This window comes from Ochlerotatus camptorhynchus, unplaced genomic scaffold (assembly GCF_037179485.1).
Source record: "Ochlerotatus camptorhynchus isolate MF236.1 unplaced genomic scaffold, CSIRO-AGI_Acam_v1.1 ptg000316l, whole genome shotgun sequence".
In the NCBI taxonomy this organism is placed as follows: domain Eukaryota; kingdom Metazoa; phylum Arthropoda; class Insecta; order Diptera; family Culicidae; genus Ochlerotatus; species Ochlerotatus camptorhynchus.
The window spans coordinates 2,490,649-2,508,739 of record NW_027040804.1 but is presented as its reverse complement, the minus strand read 5'-3'; the positions used below and the strand labels follow the sequence as shown (position 1 = coordinate 2,508,739).

The 18,091-nt window shown below is 42.1% G+C and overlaps 1 protein-coding gene across 1 annotated transcript; it reads right to left on the bottom strand.

The window, feature by feature from the left end:
- Nucleotides 1-17,210: 17,210 nt before the first annotated feature.
- LOC135707730 (small ribosomal subunit protein eS19A-like) lies at nucleotides 17,211-17,763 on the bottom strand. The gene has a single exon (XM_065229612.1). It carries the CDS (start codon nucleotides 17,732-17,734, stop codon nucleotides 17,408-17,410), a length of 327 nt encoding a protein of 108 aa, XP_065085684.1. The 5' UTR covers nucleotides 17,735-17,763; the 3' UTR covers nucleotides 17,211-17,407.
- Between the last annotated feature and the right edge of the window lie 328 nt (nucleotides 17,764-18,091).

Genomic DNA, 18,091 nt, shown 5'->3' with positions numbered 1-18,091 from the left:
CAGACAGACAGACAGACAGACAGACAGACAGACAGACAGACAGACAGACAGACAGACAGACAGACAGACAGACAGACAGACAGACAGACAGACAGACAGACAGACAGACAGACAGACAGACAGACAGACAGACAGACAGACAGACAGACAGACAGACAGACAGACAGACAGACAGACAGACAGACAGACAGACAGACAGACAGACAGACAGACAGACAGACAGACAGACAGACAGACAGACAGACAGACAGACAGACAGACAGACAGACAGACAGACAGACAGACAGACAGACAGACAGACAGACAGACAGACAGACAGACAGACAGACAGACAGACAGACAGACAGACAGACAGACAGACAGACAGACAGACAGACAGACAGACAGACAGACAGACAGACAGACAGACAGACAGACAGACAGACAGACAGACAGACAGACAGACAGACAGACAGACAGACAGACAGACAGACAGACAGACAGACAGACAGACAGACAGACAGACAGACAGACAGACAGACAGACAGACAGACAGACAGACAGACAGACAGACAGACAGACAGACAGACAGACAGACAGACAGACAGACAGACAGACAGACAGACAGACAGACAGACAGACAGACAGACAGACAGACAGACAGACAGACAGACAGACAGACAGACAGACAGACAGACAGACAGACAGACAGACAGACAGACAGACAGACAGACAGACAGACAGACAGACAGACAGACAGACAGACAGACAGACAGACAGACAGACAGACAGACAGACAGACAGACAGACAGACAGACAGACAGACAGACAGACAGACAGACAGACAGACAGACAGACAGACAGACAGACAGACAGACAGACAGACAGACAGACAGACAGACAGACAGACAGACAGACAGACAGACAGACAGACAGACAGACAGACAGACAGACAGACAGACAGACAGACAGACAGACAGACAGACAGACAGACAGACAGACAGACAGCGATTTCAACTAGTTATGTCTATTGGTGAAAAGTTAATCTAATCCGAATTGTTTTAACTGTGGTCTAAGCTTACAAATAATATCTTGATCAAATGGAACGGACACTCGTTTCAAGGGTTCAGGTGCTGCGGTGAGGGTTGTAAATAATCTCCTTTTTAGAATTCTCTAGTCTAGTCTAGTCTAGTCTACACATACACAGCCAGTACTTGAAAGAATCCTGGAAAATGATACATCTATCATTTTTCTTGTCATTATTAATGCTTGCTGCACATCAAGGATGTGAAACAAACAATAAAGCGGCCAGGCCTACTGTGTAGCGCTTAGTTAATTTTTGTGGAAGTGAATGTTTACCATGTCTACTTAATAAGTATAGACAGTGGTTAACATTTAATCCACAGGTAATCAAAGAGCGGGGACATACCGTACCAACCGCTCCGTATGCAGGATTTGAAAATAGGCTATATAAATCGTTGGGAGTGACAGAGCTAAGAAAGTTAATGTACACTCCTTGGTTGTCCGATCTCCTGGGATGGAACACAGGTATTTACCCCTTGTGTTCGAGTGTACAGTCCTCCCTCCGTACAAGCGTGGACGGCACCGCCAACCCACTGCCATCCCTCAATCGATCCAGCCGACCTCAGTCGAAGGACAACAGAGAGCGGTGTGCGGACGTAACCTATACGGAGGGAATGCTGTATTCGCCTAGGTTATAGCGCCCTTGCTCGCTACCATTTTCTTCTAGCGGTTGGGACCTGAGCACTAACTCTTGTCCTAGCCCTATATGGCATATGGTTATAGCGCCATTACTCGCTTTCTGAAAAGAGAAGAAGGGAAGGGAAGGAGAGGAAAAGGACTTGGGAAAAGGAAATGCGGAATTCCTTTCCTCATTAGTATTTGTATCGTCAACTTTTATGAAAACTATATAAATCATTTTTCCTTGGTCAGAGGTATTATTACGACATTTGAATAAGATTGTCTTATCATTTGTTATTCAAAATTTAATGTTATAATGATCAACATAGCTTTGGATTATCCAATATAAATCGGTAACACTGTCCTGCAACCGATGATTTTTCTAATCCGAAAACTAAAAGTTACGAAAAAGCACTTAGGCCTTCATTAAGTTCCACTTTCACGCGACGTTCAATGTTTCGCGGTTTGCTCTTTACGCATTGTTCAGGCTATCATAACAAGCTATGACCGACGTGACGATTGCTTAAGCCCTGGTTAAACAAGTAAACAAGTTATTAAAATGAAATCATGTTCCCGAAAGCAGTCAACAATGTATCTTAAACCGCATCAAGCGTGCGCCCTATTTTTCTAAACATTCCGACGCGTTCCGCCCAATATCTATCAATTACGTTTTTCTAGAATAGTAGCCTGGGATAAATCCTAATTCGTCCGACACGTGTTTGTTGAAAAATTATATTCTGCCTAATATAAGTAGTCAGTAGTCATTAGGAAACCTGTTACTATATTATCACGTATGTATCCTTCTTTCATGAATTTGTTTTACGAACATCATCTAACACAACCTTTTTCTATGACAAAACTATATTCTGATAAAATTGGATCATTGCCTAGACCAACTATTGAAACTAAAGAACAAAACAATTGGCCACGTGTCTGGAATAATATTAACTTAAAGAACCTGAACTCAAATGAAAAATCTATTCCTAATTTACTTTATAATAGGAAAATTGATCACAGAGCTCATTTGTATCGCATAGGTATTGCTGACAACCCTAATTGCTTATCATGCGGATTCCTCGAAGATCTTGAGCATATATTTTGTGAACGTTTTTCGGTCAATCAGTCATGGAACTATTTTATTAGACATTTACTAAACAGATTTGATCCTCGTTTAATGCGCTTCTTAACCTTTTCCAGTTTGATAGCTCCAACCTTAGAAGAGTTTAGCAGGGATGACAAAATTATGATTCTAAGAAAATTTGTTCAGTTTAGTCAATATATTTTGGAAACAGAACGACATATGATCTCCTTGCCTAGCTTCAAATTCTTCTTAGAAATAAATGCCTGTAATTAGTTTAGAATAGCTTAGCTTGTAAGACATGGCTATATGTTAGGATTAGAATAAAGATTTTATAAAAAAAAACAGACTAATTTTGACACATTTGACTGATGCAATTTTTCATTCGTTCATTTATTGTATGTACTGTATGTATCTACAATCACACTCGTGTCTGGCAGTGGTCTGGCAGTGGTATTATGTATAAAATCTACCTGTATACGAGAAGAAGCGAATTTTGAGTTTGCTTAAACGGTTGTGCAGTTTACTCATAAATCGGAAATAGTTCAGGAATTCAGCGATGAGTAAATTTGCTCATGTTTTTGCAGGATTTCCAGGAAAAAAATTCCCGAATATGAGAAAAGTAAAGATTGGATTCTCTCAGTCTTCATAGACTAAGAAAAACTTTGCCATTTTTTTTTTAGTTTTTCCAACGGAAAACATGAGGCAAATTTACTCATCGCTGAGTTTCTGCACTCTTTGCGACTATGAGCAAACTGAACTCAAATTTAAGTTGATCTCATTGGCCGTGCGGGATAGTCCTGAGAATCCAAGAAATCATGGAAAAGCTCGCTCCTTAATTCTGGCGGAATAGTTCCCCGTTTGAATTGGTCAATGACATTTCAAACGGCTGCCATGCCACGTGTGTTTGTTTACAATCTAACTCCCACTGTCTGGCAGTGGCATTATGTATGAAATAAGTTCTTATGAACGCAAGAAGCTTGGACCCGGGAGTTAGACCGTAGCTCAAATAGCCTCTAGATAAAAGATTGACGGGTATTTAGTAATTTAAATGATCGTCTCAATTTAGAGGGATAAGTCCTGTCCAATCTTCCTAATCTTGTATTTTTTAAATGGCTGTATCTTTGAATATTTCTGATTCCTCCTGGGCTAAAACTCATAATGATGAACAAAATTCCACTAGAGTTATATCATTGCTGAGATCCAGAGACCACGTCCGGGCCGCAGGCCGCACGCTGGGAAGTGCTGTTATAGAGGAAAGAGGTACTAAAAGGCAAATAAACTTAGCTGAACGTTGCTGCGCTTTATTCGGAACGGAGGGCACCTCATGCAATGGAAAGGAAAGGATTTGATGATTTTCACTTAATGCACTTTTCAACACAACTTCTGTACATTCAATTAACACTTTTTAACACTGAAATTGTAAATTTTCCACATTTTCACAAGAACGAAAACGACGCAGCAAAACAAAACACGATGACTTTCAGGTTCTCTAAGCATATTTCAGCGGGCATGACTTGACATCTGATCTTCGTCATCACGACACGGTGTGCGTCGTTGGCAGCAGCGTTTCGACCCAGCTCCAGTTGACAGTTTGACTTACTCTGCTTTATCTCTCGTTTATGTGCTCGGAACATTCCTCTACGTTCCTCTCTGTCTGCTCTCTGAACGAGTCTTCTGGCTCCGAGACAACTAGCGCGGAGGGTGCTAATTGCCTTGTTGCAGTAGTAAGCTGGAGGCCGTCTGTTGTTTAGCTCCAGTTTCCTCGGCATGGTCGTGTCACATGCTCTCCCTAACGATTCTGTCAACTCATCTTCTACTTCAGGTCGCAAGTTCTCGACCTCTGTACTGCCACAGGATTCTGTTGGCCGATGCCATATCGGATTGCCTGATGTTCACTATGGGTATATCCTTCACACACTCTCCAATTCATGTTTTCCACCAGCGACGGACTGCAGTCCGCATAAAGTGACGTTGATAATGGATTCCCGGCTATCTTTGTAAAAAGTGCTGGTGGTGCCTTTATTCCAGCTTCGCCAGAGCTTCCATCAGAATATGCCCTCTTGCGTTGGTACATCTGTTTCCCCACTCCACTGCCTAAGCATTGAAGTCTCCTCCGATAACTACCGGTCTTCGTCCGATCAGCTCTTCGGTAAGTCCAACCAGCGTCTCGTGGAACTGCTCCATTGTCCTTCGGGTGCGTAGCAGCTGCATATGAATATTCCGTTAATTTTGGCGATCACGAAACCTTCTTCATGAATGAGGTATCTGCTGATAACTTGTATTGCAGTCATGCCAGCTCTATCCGCCATCGAGTTACCGGTATTGAGAGGGACTCGATACTCCTTGATGGTTTCAACCTGCATGGCTTAACGCAAATCAACTCGATACTCAATAGCAACTCTCGGCTGCTTGATCTCGTTCGGGTGAACGAAGCTGCAGGACTGGAATGTTCTATTCTAGAAGCCCCAGAGCCTTTGATTGGCATCGACACCAATCATCCTGCGTTGGAAGTTTCTATCAACCTATCTGTTCCTGTTCGCTACGATAACCCCCCTGTTGATGTACGTGAGCTCGACTTTCGTAGAGCAGATTTCATCGCGCTGAGTCACTCGCTTGCCCAGGCAGATTGGCAGTTCCTTGACACGTGTTCATCTATTGATGAAGCCGTCAACAACTTCGCTGTGGTCGTTGGCCGGGCAATAACTGATTCTGTCCCATTGAGGAGACCCTCTCCCAAACGCGGGTACAATGCTCGACTACGGAATTTAAAGCGTCTGAGATCGAAGGCCCTCCGTAAATACTGTCGTACTCGTAACCCATTCACCAAACGATTATTTTCAACAGTGAGCAACGAATATCGCACATATAACCGCATTCTTTACAAGAGCTACAACACAAGGCGTGTGCAGGCTAATTTACGGCTTAATCCAAAGCAGTTCTGGTCATTCGTGAATACCAAACGAAACGAGGAGGGGTCGAAATTAACCTGGGTGATAGAATCGCCAGCAATTCCCTTGAGAAATGTAATCTTCTGGCAGAACATTTCAAAGGCATTTTCAATGACACTACGGCTTCGTTGTCCCAAGTTGCTGAAGCGGTGAGGGACACTCCCAGTGATGCTTTCAATTTTTCGATTACCTCGGTTACAGTAGACCTCGTCGAATCCGCCATCAAGAAGCTGAAATTTTCTAATGCTGCGGGCCCTGGCGGGATCCCCTCAAGCATCCTGAAGCGATGCTGTTCAGAGCTTACAACACCGCTTTCGAAGCTGTTCAATATTTCATTACAGCAGGGGGAGTTCCCTACGCGTTGGAAATCGTCATTCATGTTCCCGAAAACTACAACAAAGGAGACAAGAGAAACGTCGAAAATTACCGAGGGATCACATCACTCAGTGCCTGCTCTAAAGTTTTCGAAATCATCATCAACGACGCATTATTCTCTAGCTGCAGAAATTACACTTCTCCTGACCAACACGGTTTTTGTCCCAAGAGATCAGTTTCAACAAATCTTGCTCCGTTCATTTCTTTATGTCTTCGGGGTATGGAAGCTGGAGCGCAGGTGGACGTTGTATATACAAATCTGAAGGCTGCATTCGACCGGGTCGGTCTATCCTCGGGTTTAACTCGTTGGTTCAAGTCCTATCTGACAAATCGGGAACTTTGTGTTAGAATCGGATCAGAGCAGTCGAACTATTTTACAAACAGCTCCGGTGTTCTTCAAGGTAGCAACTTAGGACTATTGCTATTCTCGATTTTTGTGAATGAGGCCGAACTGATCCTCCCAACTGGTTGCCGATCGTTCTACGCGGATGATGTGAAGATCTATGTGATTGTTCGTAGCTTCGAATCGATACTTTCGAAGAGTGGTGCTCAAGAAACTATCTCACGTTGAATGTACAAAAATGTAATATTATCTCATTGCATCGCAAGCTGAAACCAGTGGCATTCAACCATACGATAAATCACCTACTTATGCAACGTGTGGACAATGTTCGGGACCTAGGAATCACGCTGGACTGCGCCTTAACATTCAAGCTTCATTACTCGGGCATCGTTGCGAAAGCTAACAGGCAACTCGGGTTCATTTTCAAGATCGCTGACGAGTTTCGCGATCCTGCAGCCTAAAAGCTCTATACTGCTCTCTAGTGCGATCGATCTTGGAATTCAGCTCGGTAGTATGGTGCCCGTATCAAGCAGTTTGCATAGCGAGGATTGAATCTGTTCAAAGGAAATTTGTTCGGTATGCCTTTCGTCACCTTCCTTGGAATGACCCTGTGAACCTTCCGCCGTACGAAGATCGTTGTCAACTCCTGGGTCTTGAAACACTAGAACATAGGCGGACGATTAGTCAGACCGTGTTCGCAGCGAAAGTACTTATTGGTGATATCAACTCTCCAGGAATCTTGGCTGAGTTCAAAATCTACGCACCCGAACGAGTTCTTCGGTCGAGGAGTTTCCTACATCTTGGACCTCGTGCTGCGAACTACAGCTTGCATGACCCAATAAGGTTCATTTCTGGGCGTTTCAACAAGTTTTACGAGTTTTTCGACTTCAACTGTGCAGCGGAAACCTTTCGTCACCGTATTCTACGCAGACTCTTGAAAAGGACGAGGACTTCTACCTGATTCACGGACAACTCAATGCCATAGGAGGAAAGCTTTTTTTTTATGCTATAGACTTGATTAATGTTCGTTGTAATTGTATTGTATTATTGTGATTAACGTATTTCGAAAAGATATGGGGTTTTTACACCTTTTCTAGGCTTTTCCCCATCAGGCTTCATTTAGACATGTTAAGTCCGATGAAGAAAAACAAATTAAATAAATAAATAAAGTGTCATTTGGAGCTTGAGAATTCATGCTTAAAAAACCAAAAAGTTCAGCAAAATCTTCAGGCTGACAAAAGCGGGAATAAAAACTGACAAAATCGAGGGTTGACAAAATCTGGGGTAGACAAAATCGGGACCTGACAAATTCGGGAAAGCACTGTATTAAATTAAACTTCTTTTTGCGAAAAAAAAAAATTCCATTCTGCACTGTATAAATAATGAAAGAACAACTCCTATTATCAGTTAAAACTATTATAGAGAATCATCAACAAAACAACGCTTACCGCCCAACAGTTCACCGGTATGTTTACAGTTCTCCAGCGGCTAAATACTCTAAAACTAAATGCGTAAATTATGCAAATTTTGTCTCGCCCCGTTAATGGTATGCAGTTTTTGATTTATAAATTTATAAACAGTAAACAACCAACCGGTAAGTTTCCGCATATTCCAGCAACATCAACAACAACCATCACGGAGCCTGCTGCTAACTGGGTGTCGAGTTGTGATCTTCCTCGCACATTTCTCCATTCTCGGAGAGCGAGTATTTGCAAACGATTGGCTAATTTACATTAAATTTGAATAAATTCAGTCGCACTGCAAACAAATGAAATATTCACCGCAATAACTAGGCAACCGAAAAGAGGGGGTGAGCAATGCGATATGGATGCACTTCTGCAGATGCAGGATGCGATTAACCTCGCTCAGTGATCCCAGCCGGGAGATATCTCGCCGGAGTCTAACGAGATTAGACGGGACTTTTTTCATTTTGTCTCGTCGCGTCTCTGCGAATGCACAGCAAACAATCCACGGAATCCCACTGTCAGTCAATTGGCCTGACCACCGAAAACAAAAATCCGCAGCTTGGATATGCAAATGAGCATCATTAATCAACAGTTGGCTCACCTCGCACACATGTTCTGGCCTCCTCTGATTGGCCTCCCCGGTCGACGTCCACGTCGATCCCGTCATCAGCCAAATATGGCAAAACCGACGGACGACGGCCACGCTCTGCAGAAGCCACATCAGCTATCACTACCACTTCCCACCTTTATGATGGCCAACAGCAGCTTCTCTTTGTCCGCTGGAGGAGAGACTGTGACTTCAATCTGGTGGCATTTGACCACCAGGCGCCCACCCATTAAGACATTAATCTTACGATTGATTTCCACCAGTCTGCGTGAGTCCGAACGCGCGAGATGACTCCTCGTTACCCAGAAAATAGACAAATTTATTAAACAATAAACCTCACAGTCGAAGTCTCCGCGCCCCCCGAATGGACGACGGTGTGGACGGAGGAAGGAGCAGGTCTTCAATCTTTTCGAGCTGAATGGAGAAAACGGTTCGGGATGGGATGCCAAAGGTGGCAAAAGAAACCCGGGAATCAGTTTAGCAGTTTGCTTGCGTTGTTCGTTGGTTGTCTCGGTGGTTCCCGGTGGAATGAATTCGAGCTTTCTTTCGATTTTTATTGCTGGTAAATTGAATAAGGTATTATAAAAATGTAGCCGAACATCGATCATCGTAGGATCAGTCAGCAACGGAGCAACCGAAGTGTGTGTGTGTGGTGGATTTTTTCGATCGGTGTATAATTTTCAGATTGAATGTTGGTGATTTCCTGTGAATTTGAAATCTGGGAGCAGCAGAAGCTACCGCTTCTATATCTGTTTCGTGTTTATTGTAAGTCATTCGTTTGAGAATTTGTGGAACGGTTGATTTAGAAAGAATGTGTCGTAATTACAATTTTAAAATTAGGACGAAAATTAAAATAAAACTAGAACTACATGACATCTCTATTCGATTGAAAGATCAAACCACACTTCACACTTGTTCCATCGTTTGCACCAAAATTCTGAAAGCAACCGATGGTCACCGGAATAAGGACAATAATTTCTGCGGTTGACATTTAATCAAAACATTTCTCTTGGCTTTGAACGGCAGTCCCCCAATGGCAGTCAATCAGTCGCTTGGCACGCACAGCCAAAGCGAAGGATCCTCACAGTGGTAATGACGAATAAACTCGTAAACATGATAAATTACAATTAACTTACGCACTGAATCGAACCGAAGTGCAAAACCAACCGCAAGTTGAGGGCTGAACGATGAACTCGAAAGAAATTCGAATCGCCTTCCTACCGACGACCGGTAGTGCCAGCGCCCGTTTTCACTTGATGTGGTAATTCTTACTGCTGCTGCTGTCGGCTGCCATCATCTTAATCATCATCTGCTATCGTCGTTATTATCGTCGCCATCAACATCTCCCTTACTCTTCCAGCCCGATAATTAGTGTCCTTTGCCGGCATCGTTCTTGACCCCAAAACCTATTGGAAACACATCTCCGCACGATCGATTCGCTCTCATTAATCGATTTCAGCTGATTCCGCGTTGCTGCTTCAATTTCAATCTTTTAATGAACTGTCGACTGTTACAGAGCCCCCTTCGCATCCCATCACTCGCTTCCTGCCCAGTTCGAAGGTAACCTATACGTTGCTTTCCCGGCACGGCGGCAGGGACGAAGACGCCCTTATCAACGCCTTTCATCTACTGTTCGATTGATCAGTTTTCGCAGATCGCGGCTCTAGCGGTGCGCGGCAAGTTCAAAGGGTTCCGTGCCTGGCCCCATTGTAGCACTGCAGGATATACGAAGGTTCCTACCTACCAAACCAAAACAACTCGCGGAGAGCCCTTTTTGTGGATCGTACACTCTCACTGACAAGCCAATTTACGCCACTGAGGGTATTGTTGCAAAGGCGCGCGAGCATCTCCACCGCCGCTCTCTACCCAGTGACCATAATCGCAGAATCTGCTAGCTGGAAAATGCCCTCCCAGCGTTTTGAGGCCCTTAGTCGGTGGATTAGGCTGGGAAAATTGTGGTGTGAGGAATTTGAAATATTGGTCCCGAAATACATTCGAAAAGTGCCACATATTGTCAACATTTAAAAAAAGAATAACATTCAAACCCTCCCCATCTTGGTGAGTTTCATCGTTGCCCACTGGCATGCTTGGCATGCACAGTTGTACACACCAACTGCTCATTTGGTAATAAATTTTCACTCAGCTGTTGACATTTATTTTTCTTTAAAGTAATTGATAGATTAGGCTCATAGTTTACTATAGATATGCGAAGATTAGGTAAAGCTTAACATTTGAATCAACACTAATCAATTTAACACTTAAAATTTCTGCCTGCAAATTTTGTTACGGAGTTGGCTTACAATTCACTTGTACTCAAATAGAAGCCCGTCAGCCAAAAGAAAGTTAAAAGGACCTAAATGTTGTTGTATAGCCCAGCGTCCTTGAGGAAATAAATAACTGTCGCTAAGGTGGAAGCCCAACAAACAATTTGTGCTGATTAAAGGCTGAATAAGCAATTTTTTAGCTGAAGAAGCATATTGTTGCCTGAATAAGCTCTTATTCTGCTTGCAATGTTTGTTGGGAGGTTCGTCGCCCAGTATGTCCCTAATGCTGTTGGGAAGGCATGGGATGTGTTCCACCGATGTAGTGGTTCCGCAAACGTAGCACATTCTGTGGAACTGCGTCCCACCAAAACTATGTGAGATCCTTGTATGGCCTGTCCTAAGACGAGAAACCACATTCTGGTCCCGTAGTTTTGACCTATCCGTCCACTTGCTCATCGTTACTTTAATTCTTCGGATCAAGAGGGATTGGGATTGGCACCACTCTGCTTCCCAGGCTTCCCAAATTTTGCTGACTATCCATCGCTTTATGTCCTGTAGTGGCACTTCATCGGTGTAACGGGGGCCAGCTGATCCAGACCCTGCCAGGCTGTCGGCTTCGCTATTTCCTGCGATACCGCAGTACCCAGGGATCCAGGAGAACACCGTGTTCGGAGGTGCCATGCAATAGCCTGTATCCAGGGGTGAGTCAGGGTCTCAGATGTAAGGGCTTGTATCACACTGTACGAATCGGATAGCACCAGTACGGGCCGGTCCGAGGGTTTTGTAACGGCAACAAAGATGGCCGCAGCTTTAGCGGAGAAAACCGAGCATTGTGGCGGTAGGCTGCTACTCATCGGTGCTGAAATTCCGGCTACTCCAATTCCTACCCCGGCTCGGGAAAGCGATCCATCCGTGTATATGTGGGCATGGGTTGGGTAGTCCGAGCCTAGCAGTTCAGCTACTGTTCTCCTCAGCGCTGCAGAGTTATCTCCAGCCTTGAACCTGCTCTTTATCCGACTCTCGATTTTTGGTGGAGGTATGCGCCAACTTTTGTCTCCGTATTAGTGGACCTTGGCCACTGGGGGGAGCTCCGAATTGGCAGTCGATTTCACCAACATTTTTAGTGGACATGACGTGTAATGCAGGTCAAAGCTACTAACGTCACGTAACATTTGAGATTTTCTAAATACAGATCAGTTACGTGATATTTCACGTAAAACGGACCTGAGGATATTTTAGAGTATACCTCATATTTTTTTAGCCTTCAAAATTCAAAATAATCGTATCTAAAGATGCCACTCTTTCGATTAATGTCAATCGAGAAATAATCGATGGCTCTTTCCGGTAATTCCTAGGGAATCGAGAAATATATTTTAAAAATAATTTAAATTCCAGAAGTTTTATTCATTTCCAATCTTCCTGAAGCCAAGGTTGCAAAGACTCATTTCAGCTAAAACAATGTTTTTCTAAATTATGAAATAATTAGATGCCATGATCAAATTTTGAATTGGTAGGATACAAGAAGTAGTTGCAAAGAATGTGTTTGACATATTAAACCTGTTTATTTCACTTCATGAGAGTCACAATCAGCGATTTTTCACAAACTCACTCACTCACTCACTCACTCACTCAGCGATCAGCAAATCGCTAATTGTGACTCATAGAAAGCAAAATTTACAGGTTTTATGTTTCCAACGCATACTTTGTAACCTCTTCTTGTAAGTTACAAGTAAAACATGCCATCATACCATCTTTTGGTTTTATTATTCCGAAAAACATTATTTTAGCTGAAATGAGTCTTTGCAACCTTGCCTGAAGCTTCATCCAACTTTCTCTGGAATTTTCTTCCACCTTACCTTGGAAGCTTCTTCAGCCTTCGCTCGATTCTTTCATCTTCTCCCGCCAGTTTTTTAACTTTCCCGGAGCTTCAAGGATGCTATCAGATTTTTATTGCGGATCCACACATTCAAGAAGTTCTGAAACTTCAGAAAAGTCCAGAATTTTGTTTAAGTTTCGATAAATTAAAGACAGTTTCATTAACAGCTGTTAAAATTCAAAAACACAAAAACAGGAAACGTAAGGGAAGTAACATGAACATTAGATCATTGTGAGAACATTTTATGGGAAGTTCTATGCTCCTTAATGGCAGTGTCGATAACTTCTAAAAATTAAAAAAATCGGGAAGATCAGAGAACTTCAAAACTGATGTAACAATAAATTCAAGAAATTGTGAGAGCACTTAAGAGATTTCGTAATCTTTATGAAAGTACAGAGACCTACTAAGCTGATTAGAGATATTCCGGTAGTATTATTATAATCAGGGAAGTTCCGAGCGCTTCGAGGATGTCCAGAGAACTCCAAAACAGCCCCTAATTTCAGGAACATTACAAGAACTTTTAAGCAATGTCGAGGAATTATGGAATATTCCTAAGTGCATTTCAGGAATGTTCCGAAAACTTCAGGGAAATTTGGGAACCTCCAGGGATGTTTTTTGAATATCAGGAAAATTTGCTGGATCATTAGAACACCCCCCAGGAATCTATTTCTTCCGGAATTATGTCCTTGTTTCTTTCAACTGTTCCGTAAGCGCTCTGGATTCCAAATTTCTTCAGATGTTTCTTCCAATCTACCTTAGGAAGTTTCTGTCAGCGTCTCCAGAAAGTTTATTTCGTCTTCTCAAGAAAGTTCAATTAATTCTCCCAGAAAATTCTTTCGTCTTCTTCTGGAAGTTTGACCAGAGGCCAAAGGTTTTTTTGTTCGACTTCTATTGGAAGGGTTTTCCGAGCTTCTTCTGGCTTTCCCTGGAAATGGCTACCTCTGGGAATTTACTTCCGGTTTCCGAAACTTTTCTGGCTTCCTTTGGATGCGACATCCGATTTTTTCCGATAGTTTATTTAACTTTTCGCCACAAGTTTCTCAATTCGTGTCTTGAAAGTTTCCCGGAAGTTTTTCCAGCTTTTCTCAAACTTCATCCAGCAGAGCTTCTTTCGTCTTCCTCTGAATGTTTTTTCAGCTCCATTCAGAAACTAATTCAAACATGTCCTGGAGTTTTCTTCCGGATTTTTCCGATCATAGTTCAAAAACTAAAATTTTGCTTTGATTAACGGCTTTCTCACTGCAACGACTACGATGTAATGTGCCCGACAGTTAGGCCATAGGTTGTGACTTTTTTCAAGGAAAAATATTGTTTGACGTTATTGTCAATAGTTTAGTCTGGGTCAATAATTTCAAAAAAAATTAAAATTAAAAATTAAAGAGTGTTTTAAGACTGAGACAAACAAAGCAATTCCCCTCAAATCCCAGTCATCACGATCGTTAATATTTTCACTTTCAAAAACGGCAAAAATATCAAATTAAATAAATAATAAATACCGATAAATACCGATTTTTTAATACCTTTGATACCGATAAGATTTAAAACAATCTGGCAACGCTGGTTGGGCCGGTAATAACGATAAGTACATCGTCAGCGTACACAAAAATGTAAACATTTTTCGGTAGTCCTCCGAAAACTCCGTTCATCGCCACAAGAAAGAGGGTAACGGCGATAACTGAACCTTGTGGGACGCCCGTCTCTTCTCTGAAAAGCTGGGACCTCGTGTTGCCAACTGCGACTCTGAAAGAATGATCGGTCAGGAAATTTTTGATGAAGTGAACCATGGATCCGCACAGCCCCCAGTTGACAAGCTGCTCTAAGATGAGGGGCGTCCACGTCCTGTTGAAGGCCTTCCATATATCCAGCGAGACGATCTCGGTGTGGAGACCGCTATCGAGACCGCTTACAAGTCGATGCCAGCTGCACTGATCTTGAAGCTGCGTTTGATAGAGTTGTGCACGACGTTCTGCTAGTTAAGCTTGGAAAAATTTGATGTTCTGCTTCCTTCTGTAGCTGGCTTAGCTCATACTTCGTGCAACGGGAAGTTACTGTATGCATTGGAAACTACTCATCGTACTGTTTCTCGAACAGATCAGGGGTTCCACAGGGTAGCACTTTGGGTCCACTGCTCTTCTCTCGTGGAACTACTCCATCGTCCTTCTAGGGGAGCGTAGTAGCGGCAGCCCTAATTTTGCTCAATCAAATAGATGAAATTATCCTTAATAAGTAAAAAAATCTCCTTAAAAAAGATCGGGTTGCTCCTTAAATGATTGATCAAAATACGTTAAAAATCTTAAAATGCTCAGTAAATATTTAAAGTGTGCTCAGTAAAATAGAGAAAACTGTACATTAAGCATTTGAAAATGCTCCTTAGTATGCACCGCTTTGCGCCATTTTGAAGGGTAATTGTACCATATATCATCGGAAAAGCTGCTGTAGAAAGGTTAATAAGTAGGGTAGAGAATTACTTCGGGCTAATCGCCCATTTTGGGCCTATCGAGCAGAAAACTTCAAATAAATCCATGATTTCAGAGTTAACAAGTCAATTATACGTTTGGTACGATACTTTAGTTAATAAGCTACGGAACGAAGTCAATGAGAACGCGTGATATGAAGGTTTTCACCCATTATTTCCAAAAGCAAAAGAAGCGTTCCGACCGAATCAATTTTTATCTTCATCCGATAGGCCGAAGTGAATTCATTGGCATTTCAATGGCGTTTCAATGCGTTAGGCCGAGTTTAGAATCCGTAGGCCGAGTTTGGCGTCAAGAAGCAGTGTTAGACTTTTGACAATATCTCAACGATTGGTTTCTCTTTATCAAATTTTACGGTACACACGGAAAGGTAAATAAGTTTGGAAGCCATCAGTAATAATAACATTTCGTTTGGTGCTAAACTGCGCTTGATTAAGAAAGACTAAGTGCGGGTTGTGCTTAATAGGCCGGAAATGGGGTAGTTAACCCTACAATGAAATCAGCTGAAATGTTCAGTAAAAATGCACAACAATATTTTACGATCTGCTTCAACTCTATCTGAGCCTCATTGGTCAGAGCGCCCTAGTAAGCAGCCGGTAAGAATATTCTGTTCTCATGAGGGTTTAAAAAAGATCAACAATGAACATTTATAGCATTAAAGGATTTTAAAGAAACAATTATTTTCTCTAGAATAAATTCAAATTTAATAAGTACTGCCTATTTAAGAATGACTGATTTTATTCCAAAGCAGTTGCTTCAAAACGTGATTCCATATAAGACAGTCATATTTATAAAAGGAATAATGCAAAATTGCAGAATTTATGTTGAAAATGTTTGAAATATCAGTGGTGCTCATATTACTCCGAATGGATTTAAGCAATATTTTGTTAAGAAAAACTTTAATGTTTATTGAAAACTAGAAAAAAATCTTGTGACTTAAGAAACCAATGACCAAAGATGCAGCCCGTATTTTCTGATTCAGAAATCTTATAACATTTTTTACATTTTGAGCCAGTCTAACATTTAAGAATATTTGCACTAGAGAAATGTAATTTTTAACTAAAATGAAATGGTTAGTTCATGTACCTTTGTACATCTTCAAATGCATCAACGAAGTTTCGATGTAAATTTTCAACAGGCGTGTACATAAACGACTTGGACCGTTTATGAGAGGTCTGAGAAACCAACCACTCCTCCTCCAGTGTACACAATCCTCCATACAAATTGCCAAACATTCCTATTGACCCGTGTACCTGGTTCATGAACAGCCCCCTAGGCACTCGCGAAAAGCAGCTATATTGCTCTGACCCTAGTGATGAAGTTATATAAATGTGTTTATTAAATCAAGAAAATTTCAGGAAATTTTAAGAAATTATGGGACATAGAGGAAAATCCAGAAAATTCGAGAAAGTTCTGAGATTTTTGGAGCGATTTTGAGAACTTTAGGAAAGCTTTAGGGATGTTCCAAAAACTTTAGGGAACATCCGAAATATTCAGAAAGATTTGATAAACTTCAGGGAAGTTTTTGGGACTACAGCTCCAGGACTTCAAGAACATTTTAGGAAATCTCTCAATATCTTTAGGAAAGGTCAGAATGCAATGGGAAGTTCTGAGGACTTTGGGGTAGGAATGTTAGAGAAATTTAGATAATTTCAGGAAAATTTTGTGAAGGCCCTTCTTGATTAGCTTCAAAAAAATTACAGAAACATCACATAAAACTTCATATTAGTTGGGAGTTCCATGAATGTTAGGAAAATTGCTGGAACTTCTGGAAAACTTTGAAAACTTTGTGTTAGTTCCATTAAGATCAGGAAAATTGCGGGGACCTTCAGAAATCTTTGAAAATTTCATGGAAATTCCAAGAATTGGAAGATCTGAAAACTTTTGGGGTAGTGCCGAGAAAATCAAGATCATCCAGAGCTACGGGGTAGTCTTAAGATATTTTAGGTTCCGACAGTTGCAGAGTAGTTCCATAGATATCAGGGAAAATAAAAAAAAAATTCAAAAATTTGAAGAACTGTAGGGCAGTTCCCGTAAATTTAGAAAAAAACATAGGAACTTGGCAGAAGTTTCCAAAATTTCAGTTGAGTTTATATTAACTTAGTATGCTTACATCCTCGAAAAAAAAAACTGTTTCGCCCCGGAATCCTTACGCCAGCACGAGAGCAGCGGCTTGCTTCTTCAGGGCAGCTCGCTGTTTGCTTACGATCTGGGCCGCAATACGATCCAAATCCCGCTGGCCTTGGCTGGTCAGCTTGCGGCCTCCCTCGGGGTGCTTCTCGATCAGCTTAATCTATTCCAGAGCCTGCACGGCCTTGCGGGTGGCACTGCCATCAGCGCGGCAGAAATGCGATGGGCGGACACCGTTGCGGTGGCGACCACCGTAGACACGGCAGATGGAACCAACACCCGACGGGCTCTGGTGGTACAGACGACGTAGGATCGAGGCACAGCGTACGTAGAACCAGTCCTGGTCGGAGGGAGCAAGCTCCTTGTACTTGGCGGTCTTGATCAGGTCGATGTAATCGGGGACCTTCAGCTTACCGGACTTCTTCAAGAAGAGGGCAACGCCCTGGACAACTTTGTCCTGATCGACGTCCTTCACGGTAATTCCTGGCATCTTCACTAGTATGTGCAACCGAAAAAAAAGATAAGTGGTTAGATAGCGAGAGGAGTTATGATAACTTTAGATCAATTCCATGAATATCAAGAAAATTTTGGAACCTTCATTTAAGTTTCAAGAACTATTGCGTTTTCCTACCAAAATAATGAATAAAGAGCCAAAAGTTTCCAATGTGAAGTGTACTTATGTCAGACCAGATAACATGGTACCTTTTGCTACTAATGCCCTACTAGCTTGACCTGCCAAGTCTCATCCTAATACATAACACTTATGAATTTTTCCTGACTCACGGCTACGCCTATATCCGCTTCTGTCTTCTACATGTAACGCCAGCAAGCGACATCAACTGGGCTC